Source organism: Octodon degus, unplaced genomic scaffold (assembly GCF_000260255.1).
Source record: "Octodon degus isolate 3935 unplaced genomic scaffold, OctDeg1.0 scaffold00028, whole genome shotgun sequence".
Taxonomy (NCBI): domain Eukaryota; kingdom Metazoa; phylum Chordata; class Mammalia; order Rodentia; family Octodontidae; genus Octodon; species Octodon degus.
In genome coordinates this window covers 3,524,515-3,546,056 of record NW_004524604.1, presented here as the reverse complement: position 1 = coordinate 3,546,056, position 21,542 = coordinate 3,524,515, and the positions used below count along the sequence as shown (strand labels likewise).

Genomic DNA, 21,542 nt, shown 5'->3' with positions numbered 1-21,542 from the left:
TTTTTTTTTTTGTTTTTTTTTTTTGGCAGAACCCAGGATTGAACTCAGGCCCTTGTGCTTATTGGGGAAGCGCTTATTCCACTGAGCCATCTCCCTGGCCCTTTTGTTTACTTCTTGCCCTGGTAAAATTGCAAACCATTCCCCGTCCCTGCTAGTGCTCTGTGGAAGAGAAGCTCAAGAATGTTTGCACACTATTTTCTTTCCCCTTCTTTTGAAAAAGAAAACTTACTTACAATAGGCTGGCATTTTAATATTTATGAGAATGAGCTTTGAAACTTGAGGAATGCCTGAACTAAGGACAGCAGAGCAGACTCTGACATGGCAGTCACAGCATGTGACCTAGACAGGTGCCGTCAGGATTCTAGTTTTGAATCCCTCAAAGCTGAGCATTAAATTGATGCAAAGGGTTTTCTTTCCAGGGCACTGTCCCTGCCTCCTCCTGCTCCTGTAGGCCTGCTTTCACCTCCCTTGGGAAGCTGCAGAGAGGCCAGACCAGCAGCCTGAGTTCTGTGGGGATGGACGCCCAAAGGAGATGGAACGTCCTAAGCTCTGAGTTCTCAAACAGTTCCCTCATACTGTGCCCTATACCTCAGAGCTTGTGTACAAGGGCCGGACTCTGCAGGGACAGCACTGCAAGGTGCTGGCAGCACTGAATTCTCAGTGGGACCAGGCCCCATAGAGAAAACCAGCTAACTGTAGGAGCAGGCAGGAAGTGAGGCTTTCTGAGCAGGCGGCAGGAAGGTTTCCTGTGTTCCTCAGTGCTGTGGAGAGAGACGGCAGATTCCCCTGGAGGACACCCCCCCCCCCAAGCCTGGGGGCCCCGAGGGCAGAGGAGGCCACCAGAGTAGCTGGTGTCGCTGTGGGTTGGCTGTGCTCTGGGAAATCAGTGCCTAGTACTGTTCAGAGCACACATGTGTAGGTCAGCAGGAACCGCATCCCAAGCAGGACCTTTCCGATATTGCAGACTGGCCCATCTTTTTGAGACTTCATCTCCTAGTGTGATAACCAATTGTTATTGAAAGAATTTTCCTATTCCTTAGGGGGAATGTACCATGCAGATAAATTATATGATATTCACTATGAGGTTTATAAGAGTTTTGCTTTGTTTTATCTTTGTTGCAGTAAGAAAAATCTGCATGGTTGTTAGTATTGATATAAAAACATAATTCAGTTAAGTAATACAATTCAAGTAAATCAGAATGGTACAGATTAAGCTAACTTTAAAAGTAGAAATCCAATCTGCTGTTCCTTATAAAGAGAAAAATAGTTTCATCGCCTTCCTCAAGAAATTACCAACAGGGTAAGGGAGCTATCTCAGCGGTCTAAGCGCCTGCCTGTCAGGCACAGCCCGCCAGGTTTGATCCCAGTACCATATGCTGTGCCGGCCCAACACTGAGCCGACCACTGAAACCCCGGGTGTTTGTCCCTCAAAGTCCCATGCAATCATGAGGCTGACTCCTAGAGTTTGTGATTAATTCATGATCCACTGGGATTATGGGTGTGAGTGCTGCTGGGATTCTGGGTGTGGGTGCTACACCCAGCGAGGGGCGGAGAACCTGACTTCCCCTCTCTGTAGCCTTTGTTGCCACTACTCTGTCCTTTTTGCTCTCCTGCTCTTTGCTGCTGCCATGAAATGTTGCTCTCTGCCATGTACCACTCTGCCTTGGAGCCAGCTGAGTGTGGACAGAAACCTCCAGTAACTGTGAGCTAAATAAACCTTTCTTCCTTCATTTTGTGTGTTGGGGTGTTTGTCCCAGCAATGAGAGAAGAGTAACTGAGACGCCGGGCCTGGTGGCGCAGGCCCGCGATCCCAGCGCTAGGGAGGCAGAAACAGGAGTCCAAGCTATGCAGGAGATCCTGTACCAAATACATAAAATATGTATAATACACACACACACACACACACACACACACACACACACACACAATTACTATAACAGAACCAGGCCTTTTTTTTTTTTTGGTGGAGCCGGGGATGGAACTCGGGCCCTTACGCTTGCCAGGCAAGCACTTATTCAACTGAGACATCTACCCAGTCCCAGATTCAGACGTCTTAAGTATAAAATAAATCTCTCATTCTACTTCTTTTTTGTTGTTGTTGTTGTTCTTTCTTTTTGTTGTTGTTGTTGTTCTTTCTTTCTTTCTTTCTTTTTTTTTTTTGTGGAACCAGGAATTGAACTCAGCCCCTTGCGCTTCCCAGGCAAGAGCTTATTCTACTGAGCTATCTCCCCTACCTCTCTACTTCATTTTCTTAAACTCTACTAAAATGTTGGTTTTTTTTTTTTTTTTTTTTTTAAATTTTAGGGAAGAGTCTACAGGGTGTTCACACTACTAGATCCTCCTGTTTACAGCCTCCCAAGAGCGGGGATTACAGGTGTGCCACCAAGCCCAATCTTAATTGCCTTCTCTGCATGCCCCAGGGGTGAGGCCAGCAGTGCAGGCCTGGGGATTGAACCCCTGGCCCCTGTGCCTCCTTGCAGGTGCTTTAATCCACTGAGCTATTTGGCTGGCCCTTGGTATTTGAATATATATATTGATAGGAAATTCGGCCTTGTGGAGGAGGGTTCATATGTTACATATTGGGCTTATCTTTCCAGAAATTAATTATTTACCTTCAGGGCTCCTTAAGGCACTTAGTGATTTTTTTCCTCCTTTTAAAATATCTACCTGCATTTATAAAATGTAATACAGCCTGTAATCCCAGCACTTGGGAAGCTGAGGCAGGAGGATCATTGTGCATTCCAGATGAGCCGGGGCTAAAAGCAAGCTCAAGACCAGTCTAAATTGCTTCAAAACCCCAAAAGAAACCAAAACAAAACAAAAAACTCACTAATTTCATAGCGAACCACAGGTATTAATTTCAGCTTTCTCACCCATTTCTATTTTCATTTTTTATTTTTTAAAGAGAATAAAAAATACTAAACTGATACCCATTAGGAATGAAACAGAGGGGCCGGTGAGATAGCTCAGTGGTCTAAAGCTTAGGCAAGCCCAGGTAGGGACTGTGGTTCAATCCCCCACACCACATGCCATGCCAGCCCTGCCCCCAGGGTGGGTTAAGCCAGCTCCTCAAAAAAAAAAAAAAAAAAGACAGAATTTCATTAAACAAAATGATAGGAGGACCGGTGAGATAGTTTAGCGGACTAAGCACTTGCTTGGGCGAGTGCAGGGGCTAGGGTTCAGTCCCTGGCACTGCATGCCTCACTGGCTCCACCCCCAAGCTCGCTGAGCCTGGCAATGGAGTCTGGACGTGGTGGTGTGTGCCTATAATCCCAGCACTAGGGAGGCAGAAAACATGAGGATCACTACGAGTTTGAGCTATAGTGAGAACCTGCACACACACACACACACACACACACACACACACACACACACAAATAAGTAAAAAATAAATGATAGAAATTCAATAATTAAATAATAAACTTTTTTTTTTGAGTCAGGGTCTCGCTTTGTAGTGCAGGGTCTCGCTTTGTTATATTGCATATTGTTGTCTGTATTTTTCTTTTTTTTGTCTATAAATTAGTTGTTAAGGTTATCAGATATAAGCATGTAAAATTGGTCAAAAATATTTTTTAGCATTAACTGTCCTTTTAATAGATGAGTAGAAATCAGCAGTACCATTACCCAAGCTGTCTTGTGTGTGTATGTGTTTTTCTCTCTCTCCTTCCCTCCCTCTCTTTTTTTTTCCTTTCCCTCTTCCTAGTTATTCCTTCCCTTTGAACAGTTTCTTTCCCTTTCACAATATCTATTGATACCTTTAGGATTTTCTCAGCATTAAAAAGAGAAATAGAAAAGAGTAAAATAAAACCAATTCCTCTTTTTAATGCTGAAAAGGAGCTTTCTGTGGCTGCACACTAATTCCTTTTGCTGGCTGCAGTGGTCCTGGACTCTCAGAGGGCTAAACATTGCATAGCCTGGCCTCTGAGCTGCTGCTGAGCTGGGAGGATCCCCACTGATTCTGTTTCCATGTTTATGCTGTATTTTTTTTAAAAAATTTTATTTATTTGTGTGTGTGTGTGTGTGTGTGTGTGTGTGGCCAGCTCAGCCCACCAGGGGGCGGCGCTGGCTGGCATGTGGTGCTAGGGGATTGAACCGCAGTCCCTGATGCTTTGCTAAGCTTGTTCTAAATAGTTGCTTTAGACCACTGAGCCATCTCACCAGCCCCTTTAAGAATATATATATATAATTTTTTTTTTTTTTTTTTTTTTTTTTAAAGTAACTCTCTTTTGGTTTTTTTTGCAACCAGGGATTGAACTCAGGCCCTTGCACTTCCCAGGGAAGCACTTATTCCACTGAGCCATCTCCCTGGCCCCTGTCTATGCTGTATTGTAAATCAAAATGTCACTCAACTTTTCAAAATATGTAGGACATATCACAAGGCCTTTTGCTACCTGAAAGTTTAAGAATATTCAGAACTAGTATTCATTCTAAATTAAACTAAATATGGGGCCAAGGAGATGGCTCAATAGAATAAGCACTTGCCTGGTGAGTGCAAGGAGCTGGGTTCAATCCCCAGTTCTACCAAAATAAATAAACAAACAAACTAAATGGTTAGGAGAGGTAAAGGGACATACGGTCAGACACTTACTGAAGCACTTAATGATACATTTGTCCCTACTTCCAAGCTGCAGTGTTTGGGTTGTAGCTGCCCTGGGAAGAGGGAGGGGGAGAGTCAGGAAAGCAGCCGCCGCGCAGTCCTGTCTGGCACTTAGCACTCACCCCACCCAGGCACCCCAGCCCATCCGAGTCTGCAGTTGGACTGAAGCCTCCCTTCTACACATTTTGACTGCAGTGAAAGTGTTATTTTTGTAATCAGAACATTCCTTTAGGGACTGTTAAGTGTGTCCCAGTACAGCCTATTCTAGGGGCAAGAGGGCATCCTGACCTAACCAGAAGTCCTTCCCTTGAGTTTACACTTGGGAGGTGCGCGGCAGTGTTGTGCTGCAGCTCTGCATGCAGTGGTAGCTCAGATCCACGCCACCTTCCCAAGGGAGGCTGGGCAGGCTTGGTTCCTGGCAGAGGGCCAGAGGCTGTGCCCCACTTCCTGGCCTGGTCAGTGAGCCATTGGAGACCCTTGGGCACTGAGTTGACCTCTGCCCTTAGTAAGCTTGTCCTGTAGGAAAATTGGATGCAGTTCAGATTTATGCAGGACAAAATGCCTGGCACACAAGTGTGACTTCCTTTCTGTTCCTCGTGCTCTGAATTCAAGAGGGCATGGGTGGAGGGTGTAAGTACAGGAAGCTGTAGGGAATAAGCATCAGGATGGAATAGGCCACACAGACCAGTGGTTCAGTTTCCTATCCAAAGTGTGATCATACCTGGTTTCTTAAAATTCCTTTTAGTTCTGTTGTGTTGCAAACACAATAAGCCCAAACTACCTGCCTTATCATTTTATTACTTAATCTTTCACTGATTAAAAAAAAAAAACTTTATGTAATGTTTTTACAGATTGGATTTACTTGGTCTATTTACTTATGAAAATTGTCAGCAATCTTTCCTATAAAATCCAGCCTCCTGGGGCCGAGGTTGCAAATCACTGGTAGAGTGCCTGCTTAGCATACTGGAGGCCCTGGGTTCATCCACAGCACAAGAAAGCAAAATTCTGCATCTGGGGTGTCTCCTTACCTGTAATCTAGTAGCTAAATACTGTGTGAAAGTTTTTCAATTGTCATCCTGGTGCTTCATGTGCTTAAGTTATTCATATAGACTTATTAGCTAGTCACTCATAAAAACCTCCTGTCAGAGAAGGTCTCGAGAAAAATGAATCAAGCCCTTTAAAGGAAAAAACAAAACAAAACAAACTAAAATCATCACTTGGTTGGCCCTCATGTTTTTGTACATGACCCACAATGCCCAGGCCTCAGAGTGTTCACCTATCTTGTCTCCGCTGCTGTCTGTGACCTTCTGTTTAGATCTCATAACCTTGCTGGGAGACAGGGTGACAGCGTGCATTAGGAGTTAAGTTGGTGATAACTGTTCTAAAAACAACAAAAGAGAACATACGGACTTTTTGCTAGTTGGCCAACTCAGTCCCACAGGTGACCCAGACAATCACCACTGCCTGAGATGTGTCCTGGGACTTCCTTTTGTATCTCAGCAATAGGTCTATTTCAGACCTGGATGCCTGGAGTAAGAAACTTTTTTTTTTTTTTTTTTTTGAGTCAGGGTCTCGCTTTGTAGTGCAGGCTGGCCTTGAACTTACTAGGTAGCCCAGGGTGGCCCTGAACCCATGGAGATCCTCCTGCAGCGGCCTTCCCAAGTGGTAGAATAAAAGAGGTATGCTACTGTGCCCAGCCCAGAGGGAGAAACTTAATCCTAACTTAATCCCTTTTGATTTCACTAGTGCTTGGCTGTGTGACTTCACTTGTCTCTATTCAGGGGTAAAATGTGAACATCAGTGCATACTTCCGGCACACTGATAACCTTGTCACATATTAATGTTTGTTTTTAAGTAGAGAAATCATTTTGAAGAAAAGTCGTTTTCAATAGAAAAGTGTGCCAGAGAGAATAAAGCGTGGTGCTCAGAGACAGCTGCTGAAAGGTTGTTTACACTTCAGCTGCTTTCTGAAAGGCCTTGCTGAGGATGTCTTATATCAGATATCCCACCCCCAACTTGCTGCAGCCCTAGGGATTGAAGCCCAGGCCTTGTGCGTGCCAGGCCGTTGCGTACTACTCATCTGCACCCAGCCCCCAGCCCCATTCCTTACTGTGCGACAAGGTCTCTCAGTGTGTTGCCCAGACTGGCCTTGACCTTGTGCTCCACCTGCCCTGGTCTCCAAGTATCTGAGATTACAGGTGTGGGCCTCGCTGAATTCCCCTTTGTGCTCTCGCAGAGTCCTGTTCTCCATGAGGGCCTTCATCGTGGGGAGCTACAGCATGTACAGAGCACATCCTAATTCTTTTGCTTCCACGAGCATTGGGTTACAGAATTTCCCAGCAGTTGTCAGTGATCGATTACTGTCTGCCACATCACAATTCCCAGAGCACACAAACAGATTACTGTATTTGAGGAGCTGTTAAGACTGTCAAGTGTGAGGAGGATGGACAGCATCTGAAGCAAGGTCTGGAATGATTACTTTTCCCGGGGACAGGCCTGTGACATTACAGAAGAGGTGATTGGTGCTGTTCAGCTAACACTCCTTTCTGTTTCCTGATTTCAGCCTGAGCCTCCACCAACCAACAAATGGCAGCTGGACAACTGGCTGAGCAAGGTGGGCCAGCCAGCCACAGCGCCCGAAGGCCTCGGCGGCGCCGAGTCTGCGCGCTGCAGGGCTCAGCAGGGTCAGGATGACAGTGACCTCAGTGCTACCAGAGCCACAGGCCCTACACCTGTAGAACCCAAAGCCCCGCCCCTGAAGAGTTGCAGCAGAGTGCCCCGGGGCCCCGCCGAAGCCCCTCACGCCAGCAGGAGAGGCAGCCACAAATCCCCAGTGCAGCAGGAGCTGCCACCCCGGCAGACTGTGGGGACCAAGCACCCCAAGAGGCCCACCAAGGCTTCGGCACCAGCCACAGCCACGGACACGAGGGCCAGCTCACAGAGGGACCGGGAGCCAGCCCATGTCCTCTGCAACCCAAAAGACCCAACCTGCAAAGACAAGCCCAGGGTGAAGACGAAAGGCAGGCCGCGAGCTGGGGGCAACAGGGAACCTGGGCCCACCCCTCCAGCCCCTGGGGAAAAAGAGCAGCCTGTGAGCTGCGCTTCTGTGCCCGCTGATAGCAGTGCACAGGCCCCAAGCCCTGAGCCCTTCGCGCCCGTCCCTCTGGCGCAGGTTCAGGCCCCTGCCCAGGGCAGCGGCAGGACTAGTGGCTGTCGGCAGGCCATGGTGATCCAGGAGGACAGCCACAAGGACACGCCACTGCCCCTGAGGCATACCAGGGTGCTCTCACCAGTTAGGGACATGCCTGTCCCCCACAGCCTGGTAGTGAAGATAGCCCTGAACCTCATCGCCAGGGTGCCCCAGCTGCCTGGGAAGGGGGGCCGCCCCAAGAAGCCAGAGGAGAAGCTGCCATCTGCAGGGAAGAGGCAAGAGCTGGAGAAGAGGAGCTCAGACAGCCCTGTCAAGGGGGCCAGGAAGAGGAAGGTGGGTGCTGCGGCCCAGCGGGTGTGGACCCAGTTCTGGGGTGCCCCAGCAGAGGCTGGGAGACTTGGCTTTAATTGGGGAACCGTCTGCCCCCTTCCCTCTTTCCAGTCACTTGTCCAGTTTCTGTAGCGCCTGGAGACATTTCCAGTGTACTGTGGCGGTTTCCAGGTGCCCCTGTACAGTCGGCTGTGGAGCTACACTCCCTGTCCCGAGGGCACATTGTTGTGTAGGGAGATGACTGGAGTTTACCACCTAGTCCTTTAGGTTTGCCTACAAATTAGGATCTTATATGAAGTGAAATGGTTTCCTAAGGAGAATTACTAAAAGGGAGGAAGGGGCAGGGAGATAGCTCAGAGGCATAATTGTTTGTCTGGCAAGCAGAAGGTCCTGAGTTCGATTCCCAGGACCACAAAACCCAAAAACAGAATTATTGAAAGAACTGCCATGTATAAATTTTGTTCTTAGATGGTGCTCTTGTGTGTTTTTTGTTTAATGGCATTGTGGTTTGAACCCAGAGCCATGGGTGTGCCAGGCAAGTTTGTTTCATGGAAGGATCACTCGTAGGGTTGTTTTTTGTTTTCATTTTTAAAAAAAGAGAAAGTCTCTACAACCTTTAGAACACTCTGACTTAGATAAATCAGTGTTTCGTAGAATCTCTTTTCCTTTATTCTGAATCATTGAATTCTGAGCCTGTTTGCCTGTTCATGACTTTGAAAGATTAGTGTCAGCCAGTGGCTTCCTTTGCTGAGTTTACCTGTCCGAGGTGCCAAGTCACAGGCATCAGAAGAGCCAGTTCTCTCCTGTGTGGATGGGACAGTACTTTGAGGCTTGTGTGTGTGGTGAGAAGCATTGTGTTCAGCTGTGGAAGCTGGCTCAGAGTAACAGGCAAGGCAGTGACGGGCTGCTGCCACGGGAGACAGGAGGGCTGCGTGGCCACTGACTGCATGTCACCGGGCAGCTCACTGGGCTTGCTCGGGGGTCACAGAAGAGCCCACAGTTCATACCACAGAAGTTTTACAATGTGGGGTATGTGTGTATGTATGCTTTGTGTCTAGTCTGCCAAAGCCTCATGCAGTCATGGGGTGGGGAGTTCTAGAGTTTGAGATTAATTCATGATCAAGGCTGGGATTATGGATGTGAGTACCTCTCCAGCCTGGGGCGGAGAGCCTGAATGAAGCTTAAGCAAGGTAGACTTCCTCTCTGTGGCCTTTGTTGCTGCTGCTCCTCCATTTTGCTCTCTTGCATTTTGCTGCCGCCATGTAAGGTGGTTCTCTGCCCTGTGCTGCTCTGCCTTGGAGCTGGCCAAGTATGGACAGAAACCTCCAGTAACTGTGCGCTAAATAAACCTTTCCTGCTTTCATTTTGGCTGTTGGGTATTTGTCCCAGCAATGAGAGAAGAGTAACTGAGACATATATAGTACAGAAATTGGATGGAGGAAATAGTGATGAGCCCACTTGGTACAGAGGGCCCCGCATGTTCTGTCCATGAGGCCCTCAGGACTGCACGTGTATCCATTCTTCTGGGGGCCTCTTGTCACCTGTGGGTGTGGTCTCCATGTCATACCCTGCACTTGCAGGAGTCAGGGCTGTGCACTTCCAGCTCACAGACTTCCCAGTAGAAGCATCCACCAGAACCGGGAGGAGCCTCTTTGTGTCCGGCCCAGCCCGCTGCAGCACAAGTGCGCAGTCACTGTGCCACCACAGAAGGCAAGGCTAGGCTCTGCCCTTGCTTGTGAGACCCATACCCCCAGGAGCCCAGAGAAGTAGGGTGGGCCATGCATTCTTGATTTGAGCGAGGAGAGATTGTAATGGTCCCTTTGTCTTTAGGCCTATGATTTTGTTTTTCATTACTGAGGATTGAACCCAGGACTTTCACACTAAGCTACATCCCCAGCTTTTTAAAAAGATTGTCTTAGGAAAACATTTTGATGGAGTATCTTGCTAAATTGCCTGGCTGGGCTGGGTTGCACTGGGCTAGAACTTGGATCCTCCTGCCCCAGCGTTCCAGAGTGCTGGGATAGAGGCCTGCACCGCCGTGCCTGGTTAAATGCATGATTTCATTGAAGCTCTGGTGAGCTGCTGGCATTTGGTCCAAAACAGGCTGCCTCTCAGAGGTGCAGACATGGTGCAGCTTCTAAACCCTAGCTGGCTTACAGTCCCAAGGGGGGGCTGCTAGTCTGGGAGCCAGGGTGCCTTCCCCCGGGGCAGTCTTGAAAATTGTTCAGAGATCCCAAAGCCCCTGGGGATGGGAATCCTGGGCCTTGAGGAGCTTCTGCTCTGGCTAGAGTTTGTCGTGCATCATTTTGCTCAGAAGCTCTCCCATAAGTGAGCTTAAACAGCAGCCTGCAGTACCTCTGCACCAGGGGAGAGCCCTGCATCCTGTGGTTTTCCTTCCTCCTTTTTCCTAGGCAGGTGGCACTGAGCGCTGTCCATCTGCAGACCTGGCCCTGCTGTCAGGGCCCTGTCGGGCAGACTGAAGCCCTTTCCTGGAGATCCCTGCTGGTGCCCGCAGAGGGCCTGGCTGCTGGGCTAGCAGGAGAGTGCTGGCCTCTAAGCTTGCGGCCCTTGCCCCAGTTTGGGCTGGGAGTCAGTTTTTAGGTGTGAATGCTGGACAAAATTCTCTGCAGTGAAGTCAGAGCCCCTGGAGGTGTGACTGAGTGCAGTTATACAAAACCCTTTAAAGCCTACCCCTCCTGGCGTGAAGTTCAGTAGAAGTGTCCAGGGATCACAGGTTCCTCAGGGCATTTGAGGCTTAACCGCCTGTGGAAAGAGGAGTGATTGGGCTGGGATGCTACCCTGGCACAGAACAGAAGGCAGGCCCAGGAGCCACCAGCTGCTAGCCCACAGGCACAGCACTGGCTGAGTGGGCTTAGCCCTTTTCCCACCGTGATGGAGAGGTTGGGAAGCTCACAAGGCAAAGCGGAGCATGGGAGGACCCCAAGTGCGAAATCACATTGCATTCCTTGCATGAACTGTTGAACTTTACCACTCTGATTGCAGTTTAGAATTTAAAATATTGATGTATATTTCATATATATGTGGCAGTTGGGGATTGAGTCCAGAGCCTTCACATTGAACTTCATCCTCAGCTGTCTTTAGATTTACAGTAGACCCCTGAAATTCACAGGGGCCACGTTCCTAGAGCAAACCACAGATTTCAGGTGCAGTCAGAAAACTGCCTATAAACGCCTGTTTTTATAATTTAAACCCTAAATATGCTGTGTCTTCCACAGCTGTGTGATTTTAGTTTAATAAAATACTGTATTAATAAAGCTCTAGAAAATGCAGGCCATTTTGGTGGCATCTTAGGGATCTTAGGGCTTTAAGAATAACAAACTAGGGCCAGGGAGATAGCTCAGTAGAATAAGGGCCTGCCTGGCAAGCACAGGGTCCTGAGTTCAATCCCTGGTACCACACACACACACACACACACACACACACACACACACAAGAGTAACAAACTGGCTGGGTATGGTGGCGCAGGCCTGTCACCCCAGCACTCGGGAGGAGGATTATCACTGCAAGTTCAAGGCCAGCATTTTTGTATTTTAGTAAATGTCTACAGGGTGTGCAGGGTCTCACAAACATAGATTCGGCTCACAGTGATCTGCCTGTGTTCAACCTCCCAAACACTAGGATTACAGGCACGTGCCACCACACTGAGTCTCAGCATACCCTGGGGAACTGAACCGGGCCACTGCATATGGCTAAGAAGGCACTTTAATCTGCTGAGCTAGGCCAGTGTGAACTGTGTGCTGAAACCCTTTTTCAAGAAAGATGACAACAACAACATAAATTGCAGAACACTAGAGATAGTGACACATGGCACAGCACCCTGCTATGAAGCAGGAGCTCTGTTCATCTGCCTGCAGTGGGGGACAGCCCAGCAGCTAGTCAGCAGCGAGGAGAGCTGAATACCAGCCTCAGGTTGGCTACTTACACACATCCCACCAAAAAAAAAAAAGATTTTGGAGGATTTTTTTAGTTTCTGAGAAATGGTTGAGGTTTTCGAGACCGATTGTTAGGATTTAAAGAAAAATCTGAGAATGACTGAGGCCACATATGAACTGCAGCTTCACGGGATAAAATTTTGAGACAGGGTCTTCTTGCTAAGTTACACTGTGGAGTCTGCCACACAGGCCTTCTCTTCAGCGCCATGCAGGGCTGCAGGTGTGCGGCACCACCACACCCATCTCTGTAATTGTCAAAGTTGAGAGTCACAGCCAGCGTGGGAGGAGGGGCCAAGATGCTCCTCACAGGGCACCTGTGGGGCTCTTCCTAGACTCCTCCTCCTCCTGGCCACCTCACAGATTCCCTTTCAAACAAATAATGTCCTAATGGTCACAAACCAACTGCTGCAAGAGAGTGCATTTATTCACCTCTTTCTAAATGATGACTAAGATATTTTTGGAAAACACTTTCTGTGCAGAGAGACAGAGACAGAGACAGAGATTGAGATTGTTTTCAGTGTGGAATGGTAGTCATAGGTGTTAAGAAAAGCTGTGTTTCTGTTCCCTGAGATGGTTGCTCCTACCCCTTCCCCATAGGACCCCCTGCATTTTCTTAAGCTGTTTCTACAGATCAGCACCCACAGACTTGGTCTTCCGAAGCGCAGGCTGGAAGGCTCGTTCCTTCCACCTTCCTGCAGCTGCTCAGCCACAGCAATTTGCCTCCTTTCTAGTGTCACTCTGGCCAGCATTACCAGTCTCCTCAGGACGGCCCTGGCCCTGGCCCTGGTGCAAGCTTGGACTGAATGTCCCAGTCCTTTTCTTGCTGAGCTTCCTTCGGGAAGTGGCCCGGACTTCCGCAAGCATCCTGCACGCATCTTACATGGCTCCACTTGCCTGGTGCTTGGTGCATGCTGGGCTGCTCTGCTTCCTGCAGGGACAGTGTCAGGCATTGACTGAGCCCTGAGGGGCCCAGGCTGTGCGCCCCTCCTGGCTGGTTCCCCCACGGCTGCTGAGTGCAGCAGGGCCAAGCCCAGCTGTGTTGCATCCAGCCTGGCAGGGGATCTCACCCCTTTTTCACATGCAGGGTCTGGTGAGATGGCTCATCTGTGCAAATGTGTGCAGGGAGGCAGGTGAGGCGTGGGGGGAGGGTGTCAGAAATCCAGATGGGGGTGTGGCCTCTGCTGCTTACAGTGCACAGGGTGGTCACTCTGGAGTCCCTGCTCCGCCCCTCTCAGGTTCTCAGGCACTCCACCTCCCCATGGCAGCTACACTCCTAGCAGACCACATCCCTCATCTGTCCACCAGTTAGAAGTGCTGTCAGTTCTGGGAAGGGCCACCTCCCTTTCCCTGCTGCCAACAAGTGCCTACGTGCTGAGCCAGGTTGCAGGGCGGGTAGGCGCTGGTGCCCCGAGGCAGCCCTGCAGCTCTGTAGGTGGGGCAGCCCTTGGCAGATCACCCAGCTGCCTGCCCCAACAGGTCAAGGAAAGCAAACAAGCAAATTAGAAGCCAGCCAGCTGCCTTCTCACCAGTATGTAAAAGGAATTCCTAAATTCCAGGCCTTTGACCAGAGCCCCAGAAATGGAGGTAATGTGGGGTAAAGGCCCTCTCCAAGGAAGAAAATGCCCCACTATCAGAACTTGCTGAAGAGTCCCAGGCTGCCCTTCTTCTAGCAGGGCTTGGGACTTGGGTCTCAGGTCTCCGGTTAAACCTGCAGGGGTTCCTCCAGTCCTGCTTCTGGGGACCTCACCCATGTCTGTCATCTGTGACATTTCCTCCTCATGCCAGCTGAGGAACACCGAGATGCCAGGACACTTTGGGTGGGAACATGGCTGAGCCCCACACAGGTGCAAAGGGCTGTGCTGCCTGCAGTGAACCCCACAGGAGGGGCCTTACAGTGTGTAACTGAATTAGCATCTGAGCAGCCAGGTAGGATAGGAAGCGTGTTACTCCAGTGAGTTGCTGGATGTTAGCTTTGTTCACTGCTAGTGTTGAGGATGGTATCTGGCAGCGACTGGTTTCCACTTCCCAGCCAATACATGGCACAGTTCTGGCCTGTGTGAGGCCTGACCCAGTGCAGCTTGTTTTATTGTATCCTTTATATATTCTGTTGCTTTGGATTAAGTCACAGCCAGCCTGTCCTAAGCAATGGGAAAGTGCAAACACCCATTGCTCTCAGTTCACCTCTGGGCTGTGGTGTCTTGTGAAGGTGGTCATTTGGTGGGGACATACATTCAGCTGTGTCTTGGGGACCTCTGTATGTCCTCGATTTCCTGGAAACCCCTTCCGTTTTAAAAACTGGGTATTGCTGTCCTATGCAAGCTCACAGCTGTGTAGACATTTTTTCCCGTTTTCACTTCCCCAGGGATGAATGTCCTATCTTTCTGTAATGCTTGCTGGGTCAGCCCTACAGTCTTCAAGACTGGACAAGGTGGGGCAGCCTTCCCTGCAAAACCTGCCCACCAGTAATGATTCTTTCTTGCTACCATGAGGATTGCTCACAGACTTGCTGCTGTGCCCAGCCCTGCCACCAGCCCCTGGCAACTTCTCCAGGCCTGTCCTAGGCCCTTCACTTTGGATTTTCCCCTGGGACCCTGATTCCAGCTGGCTGGTGGCGTTTTAGGGGTGGCTTAGAACTCAGAGGCCTTCTGAGATGGTTGCCTGCATCCTCCCACAGGCACTGATCACATCTCTAAGGCACCAGTGCGTTTTCTGCTTACCCACCACAGTGTGGCAGTAATTCTGATAACTTAGCCTTATGTCTCAGATACCATGTAAATATTCAGTTTTTTTTTTCCCATTACATTCTCTTCAAAATCCCTCCTCTGTAGCAGCCGCTTTCAGGACCCAGTGCTGCCCAGATGCCAATCAAGCCTATACTCCCATGGCTGGAGCTATCCTGCAGCCTGGCCACTCGCCACCAATCTCGTGTCTGCACAGAGAAGGTGAAGGCAGGCACCTCTGGGAGCCCCTGAGCAGATGTGCTTTGAAGCAAGACTGCGTAGTGAAATGAAAGTATTTTGCTGTTGTGCATTCTTTTGAGTAGGAGCGGGTTGTTCATTAGAATCTGGGTAGACCTTCGGCCAATCCATCTCTGTTTCCTCATTTTCCTAGGATAAATTCTGGGGAAGAGGAAGATATGTTGATGAAAACTGGGACCTCCCACAGACAGCTAATTTGAAGACCACCTTTTTCACTTATGGTTTCTGAGGCTGCGGTGATGGGAGGTTGTCTTGGACTGACTGGCAGGGTCCCAGATTTCTAACTTTTGGAGTGCACAGTCGGGGAGCCAACTGCAGGCCCCCACTGTTCTTTGCCACCAGCTGAGAAGAGACTTTCTTGAGCCGCACAGTCCAGAACATGTAACAGGACTGGTCAAAGTCCTGGGGTCAGACTTCAGTGACTCTTGACAATGTGGAAATGGCTTTTGCCATGAGGACCTCTTTGTTCTTGCCCATGAGATATACAGTGAAGCTAGGTTCACAGACTTAACTCTTTTCCACAGTTCTGGTCACAGAATTCATTGCACAATTCTGGCAGCAACCACAATTATGGAAAGAATTCAGTGTGAGAACCAAGTATTTGTGTGGCACTTTAGGTGTATAAATGAGTTCCTTAAATCCTATAGATTGCTTTCCTCCCCTTGTTCCCACTAAAATTGTATTTTGAGAATGTAAGAGCACAGATAGGTCCATGTCTTTTGAATAGTACCCTTAGTTTGATTAGAAGAGAGGTAAGCTTTAAGTACGCCAGAGTGGACTTAGGGCATGCAGTACATTAGTGGACGTGAGTGCATGGTTCTTTGGAAGGCAGTAGGGACATTCCTAATTGTGAATGTGTATGATGTATTGGCTGCTGCGGGGCTGGAGACTTAGACCTACAGATTACTGATTCTTAATATTTAGAGAAATGTAGCAGTATCTTCCAGTTGATTTACTGTGAGCTGTGTGTTACCTTAGACATTATCCCTTTTGGGGCTGTGAGAGTTCATCGTTTTTCACAAAAATCTGTCTCAATCCAAGCAGCATGGACTTTAGATTGTCCTCTGAGAGCGCGCCAGGCTGCTGCGCATGTGTGAGTGTCGCAGAGGTCAGGTTGCTCCCTTGGCCTTTTCTGCTGGCCCTGTTCATGTGTGTGGTGGTCTCTGTAACACTGTGCCTTGCTTGCTGTACCACAATGACAGGGGGAAGCAGAGAGAGACTGCGACAGTAAGAAAACCAGACTAGAGAAAGAAGTCAAATCACAGCCCTCTTTGTCTTCATCCTCCCACAAAGAATCTTCTAAAACAAAGTGAGTATGGTGATTGGGCACAGCCTGGAAGGGTTCTAAGTCCTCTTGGGGCCTAAGAGGACAGAATCAATGCAGCAGAATCAGTGACTGATGCGTGTAGTGTGACTCAGGACACCAGTGGGTTAAGTATGTCCTGGGCTCCTGTCACCTCTGGGCACCCGTAGGGACTATCAGTTCATTTAGCGGCAGGCTTAGCTTTTATCAGAAGGCTTTTCATGAAAGAAAGTTTCCCAGGTATCAGGAGTTATAGAAGGACATTGTTGTTTTCCCTTTTTTGCAGAATTGGAAATGGACCCCAGAGCGGGATCTGGGATCCACATGTCCTTCAGATAGAAGTGTAGGCCCTGTGATGGTGGCTGCCAGGAACCCTGCTGGCCAGCAAGGAAGGAACTGTTGTCTGCTTTTAATTTATTTAAGAAACATCCTTCACGTGTGGCTTGGCCTCAGCTGTCCTGATGTGGAAGCCATGCAGAGGGTGTCATTGTGGCTTGAGGCGAGTCCAGTCAGGAGCAGTTGAGGTGGGAGAGAGCACAGCCAGGGAAAGCCAGGACCCTCAGTAGACGGCAGGTGCACAAGAAACTGCAGCTGCGTCATTCCTAATGAACAGCCTGGAGGTTGCGGGCATCCAGAAGCTGCACGGCTGTGGCATCACACTCAACCCTCCAGCCTCGGTTTTGTCCTTATAATTGAGTTGCTTGATTTCTATTCTGCCACAGTTGAGATCAACTTAACTTTGCTTAATGTTTCACTCTAGGACCCGCAAGCCCTCCTCAGAACCCTCAAAAAAGGAAATGCTCCCCCCTCCACCTGTGTCGTCGTCCTCCACGTCGTCTTCCCAGAAGCCAGCCAAGTACACACATAAGCGGTCACGGCGAGAAGCAGACCTCTGCCAGGACCCTCCCCAAAGTGCCAGTGCTCCCAAGAGCAGCCATAGGGACCCCTCCGTTCCCAAGCACAGGAAAGCCCAGGGCAAGGGCTCCGCAGAACACAGGGTAAGTGGGAAGGAAGCAGGACTGCTGGGGGCATCCGAGTTCATCCCTGACCACAGTGCTGCAGAGCCATCGGGCTGTGCTAGCTGGCGATGATACCGAGTTGTTTTTAAAGTTGTTCTTGGGGGGCCAGGGAGATGGCTCAGTGGAATAAGCGCTTCCCTGGCAAGCGCAAGGGCCTGAGTTCAATCCTCGGTTCCGCCAAAAAAAACCCAAAAGCATTCACACAACATAAAATTCATTAGGGGCTGGTGAGATGGCTCAGTGGTCTAAAGCACCTACTTAGAACAAGCTTAGCAAAGCATGGGGACCGTGGTTCAATCCCCCAGCACCACGTGCCAGGCAGCCCCGCCCACTGGTGGGCTGAGCTGGCCACACACACACACACACACACACACACACACACACTAATTAATTAATTTTATTTATTTATTTATTTTTTAATTTTATTTATTTATGTGTGTGTGTGTTAGGGCCAGCTCAGCCCACCAGGGGGCGGGGCTGGCTGGCATGTGGTACTGGGGGATTGAACTGCGGTCCCTGTGCTTTGCTAAGCTTGTTCTAAGTAGGTGCTTTAGACCACTGAGCCATCTCACCAGCCCTAATTAATTAATTTTATTTTATTTTATTTTTATTTTTTATTTTTAATATTCATTTATTTTTATTTATTACATTTATTTATTGTGTGTGTGTGTGTGTGGCCAGCTCAGCCCACCAGGGGGCGGGTCTGGCTGGCATGTGGTGCTGGGGATCGAACCGCGGTCCCTGTGCTTTGCCAAGCTTGTTTCAAGTAGGTGCTTTAGACCACTGAGCCATCTCTCCAGCCCCCCTAATTAATTAATTTTAAAAAAACTTCTCTAAAGTTGTTCTTGGATTTGACTGGCCTTATCAGATAGCAAAAGTTACATTTTTAGTTATATAGGTCTTGCTTTGACTTGGTCTTAACCATCCAGCAGAAAAGTGTAACCACAAGGTATAAAAAGTAAAGCTATGTCAATATGCTGAGCTGTAAAAGATTCTAGTCAACAACTTCAGACAATTGCCAGTTGTGCTGATGACTTACTACTATTATGGACTATTGGACTCTATTGGGTTATTTTGCTGAATTGAAGTACCTGCAATCTTTGAACTGGCATCAAATATGAAAAGGTCCTTTAAAGACTTCTCCAGGGCCAGCCAAATAGCTCAGCGGATTAAAGCACCTGCAAGCAGGCTCAGGGACTGGGGGTTCTATCCCTGGGCCTGCCTGACCGGCCCCCACCCCCGAGGTGCGCTGAGACAGCAGTTGAGACTGGGCATGGTGGTATGTGCCTGTAATCCCAGCTCTTGGGAGGCTGTAACCAGGCAGATCACTACAAATCCGATCTAGTAGTGAGACCCTGAACACCCTATAGGTCCTTTCCTGAAAAAATACAAAAAAAAAAAAAAAAAGACTTCTCCAAATACATCTTCTCAAACAGCAATGGAACACCCATGTCTGACAACACAAAACAAAAAAGGGGGATATAAATAAAGGACCATCTTGTTGTAAAAAAAATTGAAGTTGTGCTTGGAAGGAGAATACAAAGTAGTTTCATCCAGACATTTAGGCATCAGTTAAATAATAATTCTAATTATTATACCAGTTTTCCCTCAGATGTTTTGCAGAAAGAGATGGTTACCTTAGTCTACGGCCATACCACCCTGAATGTGCCCAATCTGATCTGATCTTGGAAGCTAAGCAGGGTTGGGTGTTTTTAGTACTTGGATGCAAGAAATGGTTACCCCAGAGAGTTCGTCTTTAAATGTTGGAACTCAGATATTTTAATTATTTGCTATAATGGGAAAAAGTAACCACATTCTCAAATAAATCAAATATCCTCTCTCCCTGTGAGTGTGCATGTAGGAGGGTAGCAGGAATGTTTGAGCTGCCCAATCTCTTCGGCATTCTGTGTCTCATGACAGCCGGAAGCTACAGCTCGGTTACATCCGTAGTGGAAATGTCTTGCGGTCTATGGTGTGCTCCTGTTTGAGGCTAGAGATGTTACTTGTAAGACAGTGATCCTGAGGGTTGAAGTATAATCTGCATATGATTTTTTTTAACAGGGATCTAGTGATACTGCAAATCCTTTTCCAGTGCCTTCTTTGCCAAATGGTACCTCTAAACCAGGGAAGCCTCACGTGAAAGGCAACAAGTAAGGGTTCCGGATGCTCACTGCTTACCCTTCCTCCCCAGCTCCCCTCCTTCCACACTCCCTCCCTCACCTTCCTGGTGTCCTCCAGTGGCCTTGTCCCCATCAAGTCATTTCCAGAGCCTAAGACTCACCTTTCCATTTTCTCTTTTTCAGACAGCAAGCTGATTTTCACATGAAGGAGGCCAAAAAGTTGAAGTGCAAAGCAGAATCAATGGTCAGTCTTGGCTTTTTATTCCTTTGGTAGAATGTTTTCTGATTAAAAAAGAAATTATTGTACACAGTCTGCAATATTCTGCATCATCCATTGTGTGTGTGTGTCTGTGTGCACGCGGGCACGGGGTCTTGGGTTGGAGGGGGAGGAGGGTACGTGCCCTCCTGCTGCCTGAGGTGAGCAGGAGAATCCGGCTGAAGGTGTTTGCCTGGAATTGTGCTCTTCAGCTCCGCTGAAGCAGTCCATTCCTGGATGGATTTCTGCAGACCTCTTGTAGGTGGAAGCTGATACATCCGACGGTGATATAGTAGATACATGCTTCTTGTCTCACTGAATCAATTCTCCGGATGTGAAAAACAAGTTCTGCCAGTGACTGTCAGTCGGTTTACCACTCTGAAAAGTTCTGTGAAATGAGGCAGCCTGATTGAATCCCAGCATTTTCTAAGCCCTGGGTGCTGGCCTGAATGAAGGCACAGTTGGCCAGGCCCTTTAGGTGACAGTTTCCGATACGGGCACTGATGGCACTGCTGTCAAACATGCCTGCAGGTGTGGCTTCCAGGGCCTTGCTGGCCTGTGCACTTTCTGGCAGGTGGAGGTTTGCTATTCGTGGCATGTGTAATTAAATATGTTTTATCACTACTACAGCATGCTGAGAGCCTGTGCGCCTTCAAACTTGGGTGAGCACCCGTGGCCCCAGGCTCTTCAATATAGAGTGCACTCCCTGGCTCTGTCCCCCTGCAGATGTGTGCCTTTTCCTGGGGAGGTGTGTAATGTCACGGGAGAGAGGGGGGCTGGCAGGGACCCAGCTCTGTATACAGCTGCAGTGGTCACAGAGCCCTCGGCCTCACACAGGGTCTTCTGTATCTGTTCTCCGGCCCTTCAAGGTGAGATGTGCTGAGATCCCTTAATAGCTCCCCATTCTTGAGGCAGAATATCCCATGATTCTTTCTACCCCAGAGGCTGGGGGAGTCCAGGGCATCCTGAGACCTGCCCCATGTCAGGGCCACCCGAGTCAGGTCATGGCTGCACAATGACTGCTTAGTGACTGCTCAGCACCACCAGCCAGTTATCTACAGCTTACCTTGAAACTGGACATTTTTGGTACCATAATCCCCATTATTCAAACAATTAAGATGAGTACTTCAAAGAGCTTTTGTTTTACTCTCTAGAAAGGCACATATTGTCTCCCTCTACATGAGGTGCCAAACATCCCCATGTGTCAGGCAGGTCTGGTTATGTTTGGAGCCCAGTGTAATCAGTGTCGCAGCCCATTTTGATCTCAGAGCTGGCCACCTTGGACTCCCCTGACAGTTGCACAAGTCCTCAGAGGTGTGCCTGGCATTCTGAATGGCGATGATGTGTGTGATGGAAGGCGGACAAGCGTGCTTCTTCTTTGTACTGCGCTCACTGTTGAGTACAGGAATTGAGGCTCTACCATTAAAGCCAGCTCAAGGGACTTAAGAGTCACCACAGGGGCACTGCTTCCAGGCATTGCCATTCTTGCAAATTAATTAAGGAAGTAGTTATTAACTAATTCCTCTATTGCACTGTAGTTTTTGCATCTGCTCCAAGGTCAGTATTTTGGACTATCCACAAAGAAATGGTATTGAATTAATAGATTTTGAATGCTAGAGTTCAGCAAAGCAAACCAGCAGTGCCCTGTACTGCTCATGAAGTGAGGCTTACATAGTTAAATATATTTGGTTTTCACTAATATTCTGAGCTCACAGAATCTAGACAAAATATTCTTCTTTTTTTTTTTGGTGGAACTGGGGATTAAACTCAGGCCCTTGCGCTTGCCAGGGAAGCACTTATTCTACTGAGACATCTCCCCGGCCCTAGACAAAATA

General features: G+C 48.6%; 1 protein-coding gene across 1 annotated transcript in view; it reads left to right on the top strand.

Moving 5' to 3' along the window:
* Positions 1–21,542, top strand: part of Aff1 (AF4/FMR2 family member 1) — a 127,535-nt gene that overhangs the window by 95,433 nt on the left and 10,560 nt on the right. The window contains exons 11-15 of the mRNA XM_023712945.1: positions 7,161–8,081; positions 16,212–16,318; positions 17,073–17,310; positions 19,393–19,481; positions 19,635–19,695. Coding sequence (XP_023568713.1) covers positions 7,161–8,081; positions 16,212–16,318; positions 17,073–17,310; positions 19,393–19,481; positions 19,635–19,695 — 1,416 coding nt within the window. The remainder of the gene's footprint in view (positions 1–7,160; positions 8,082–16,211; positions 16,319–17,072; positions 17,311–19,392; positions 19,482–19,634; positions 19,696–21,542) is intronic.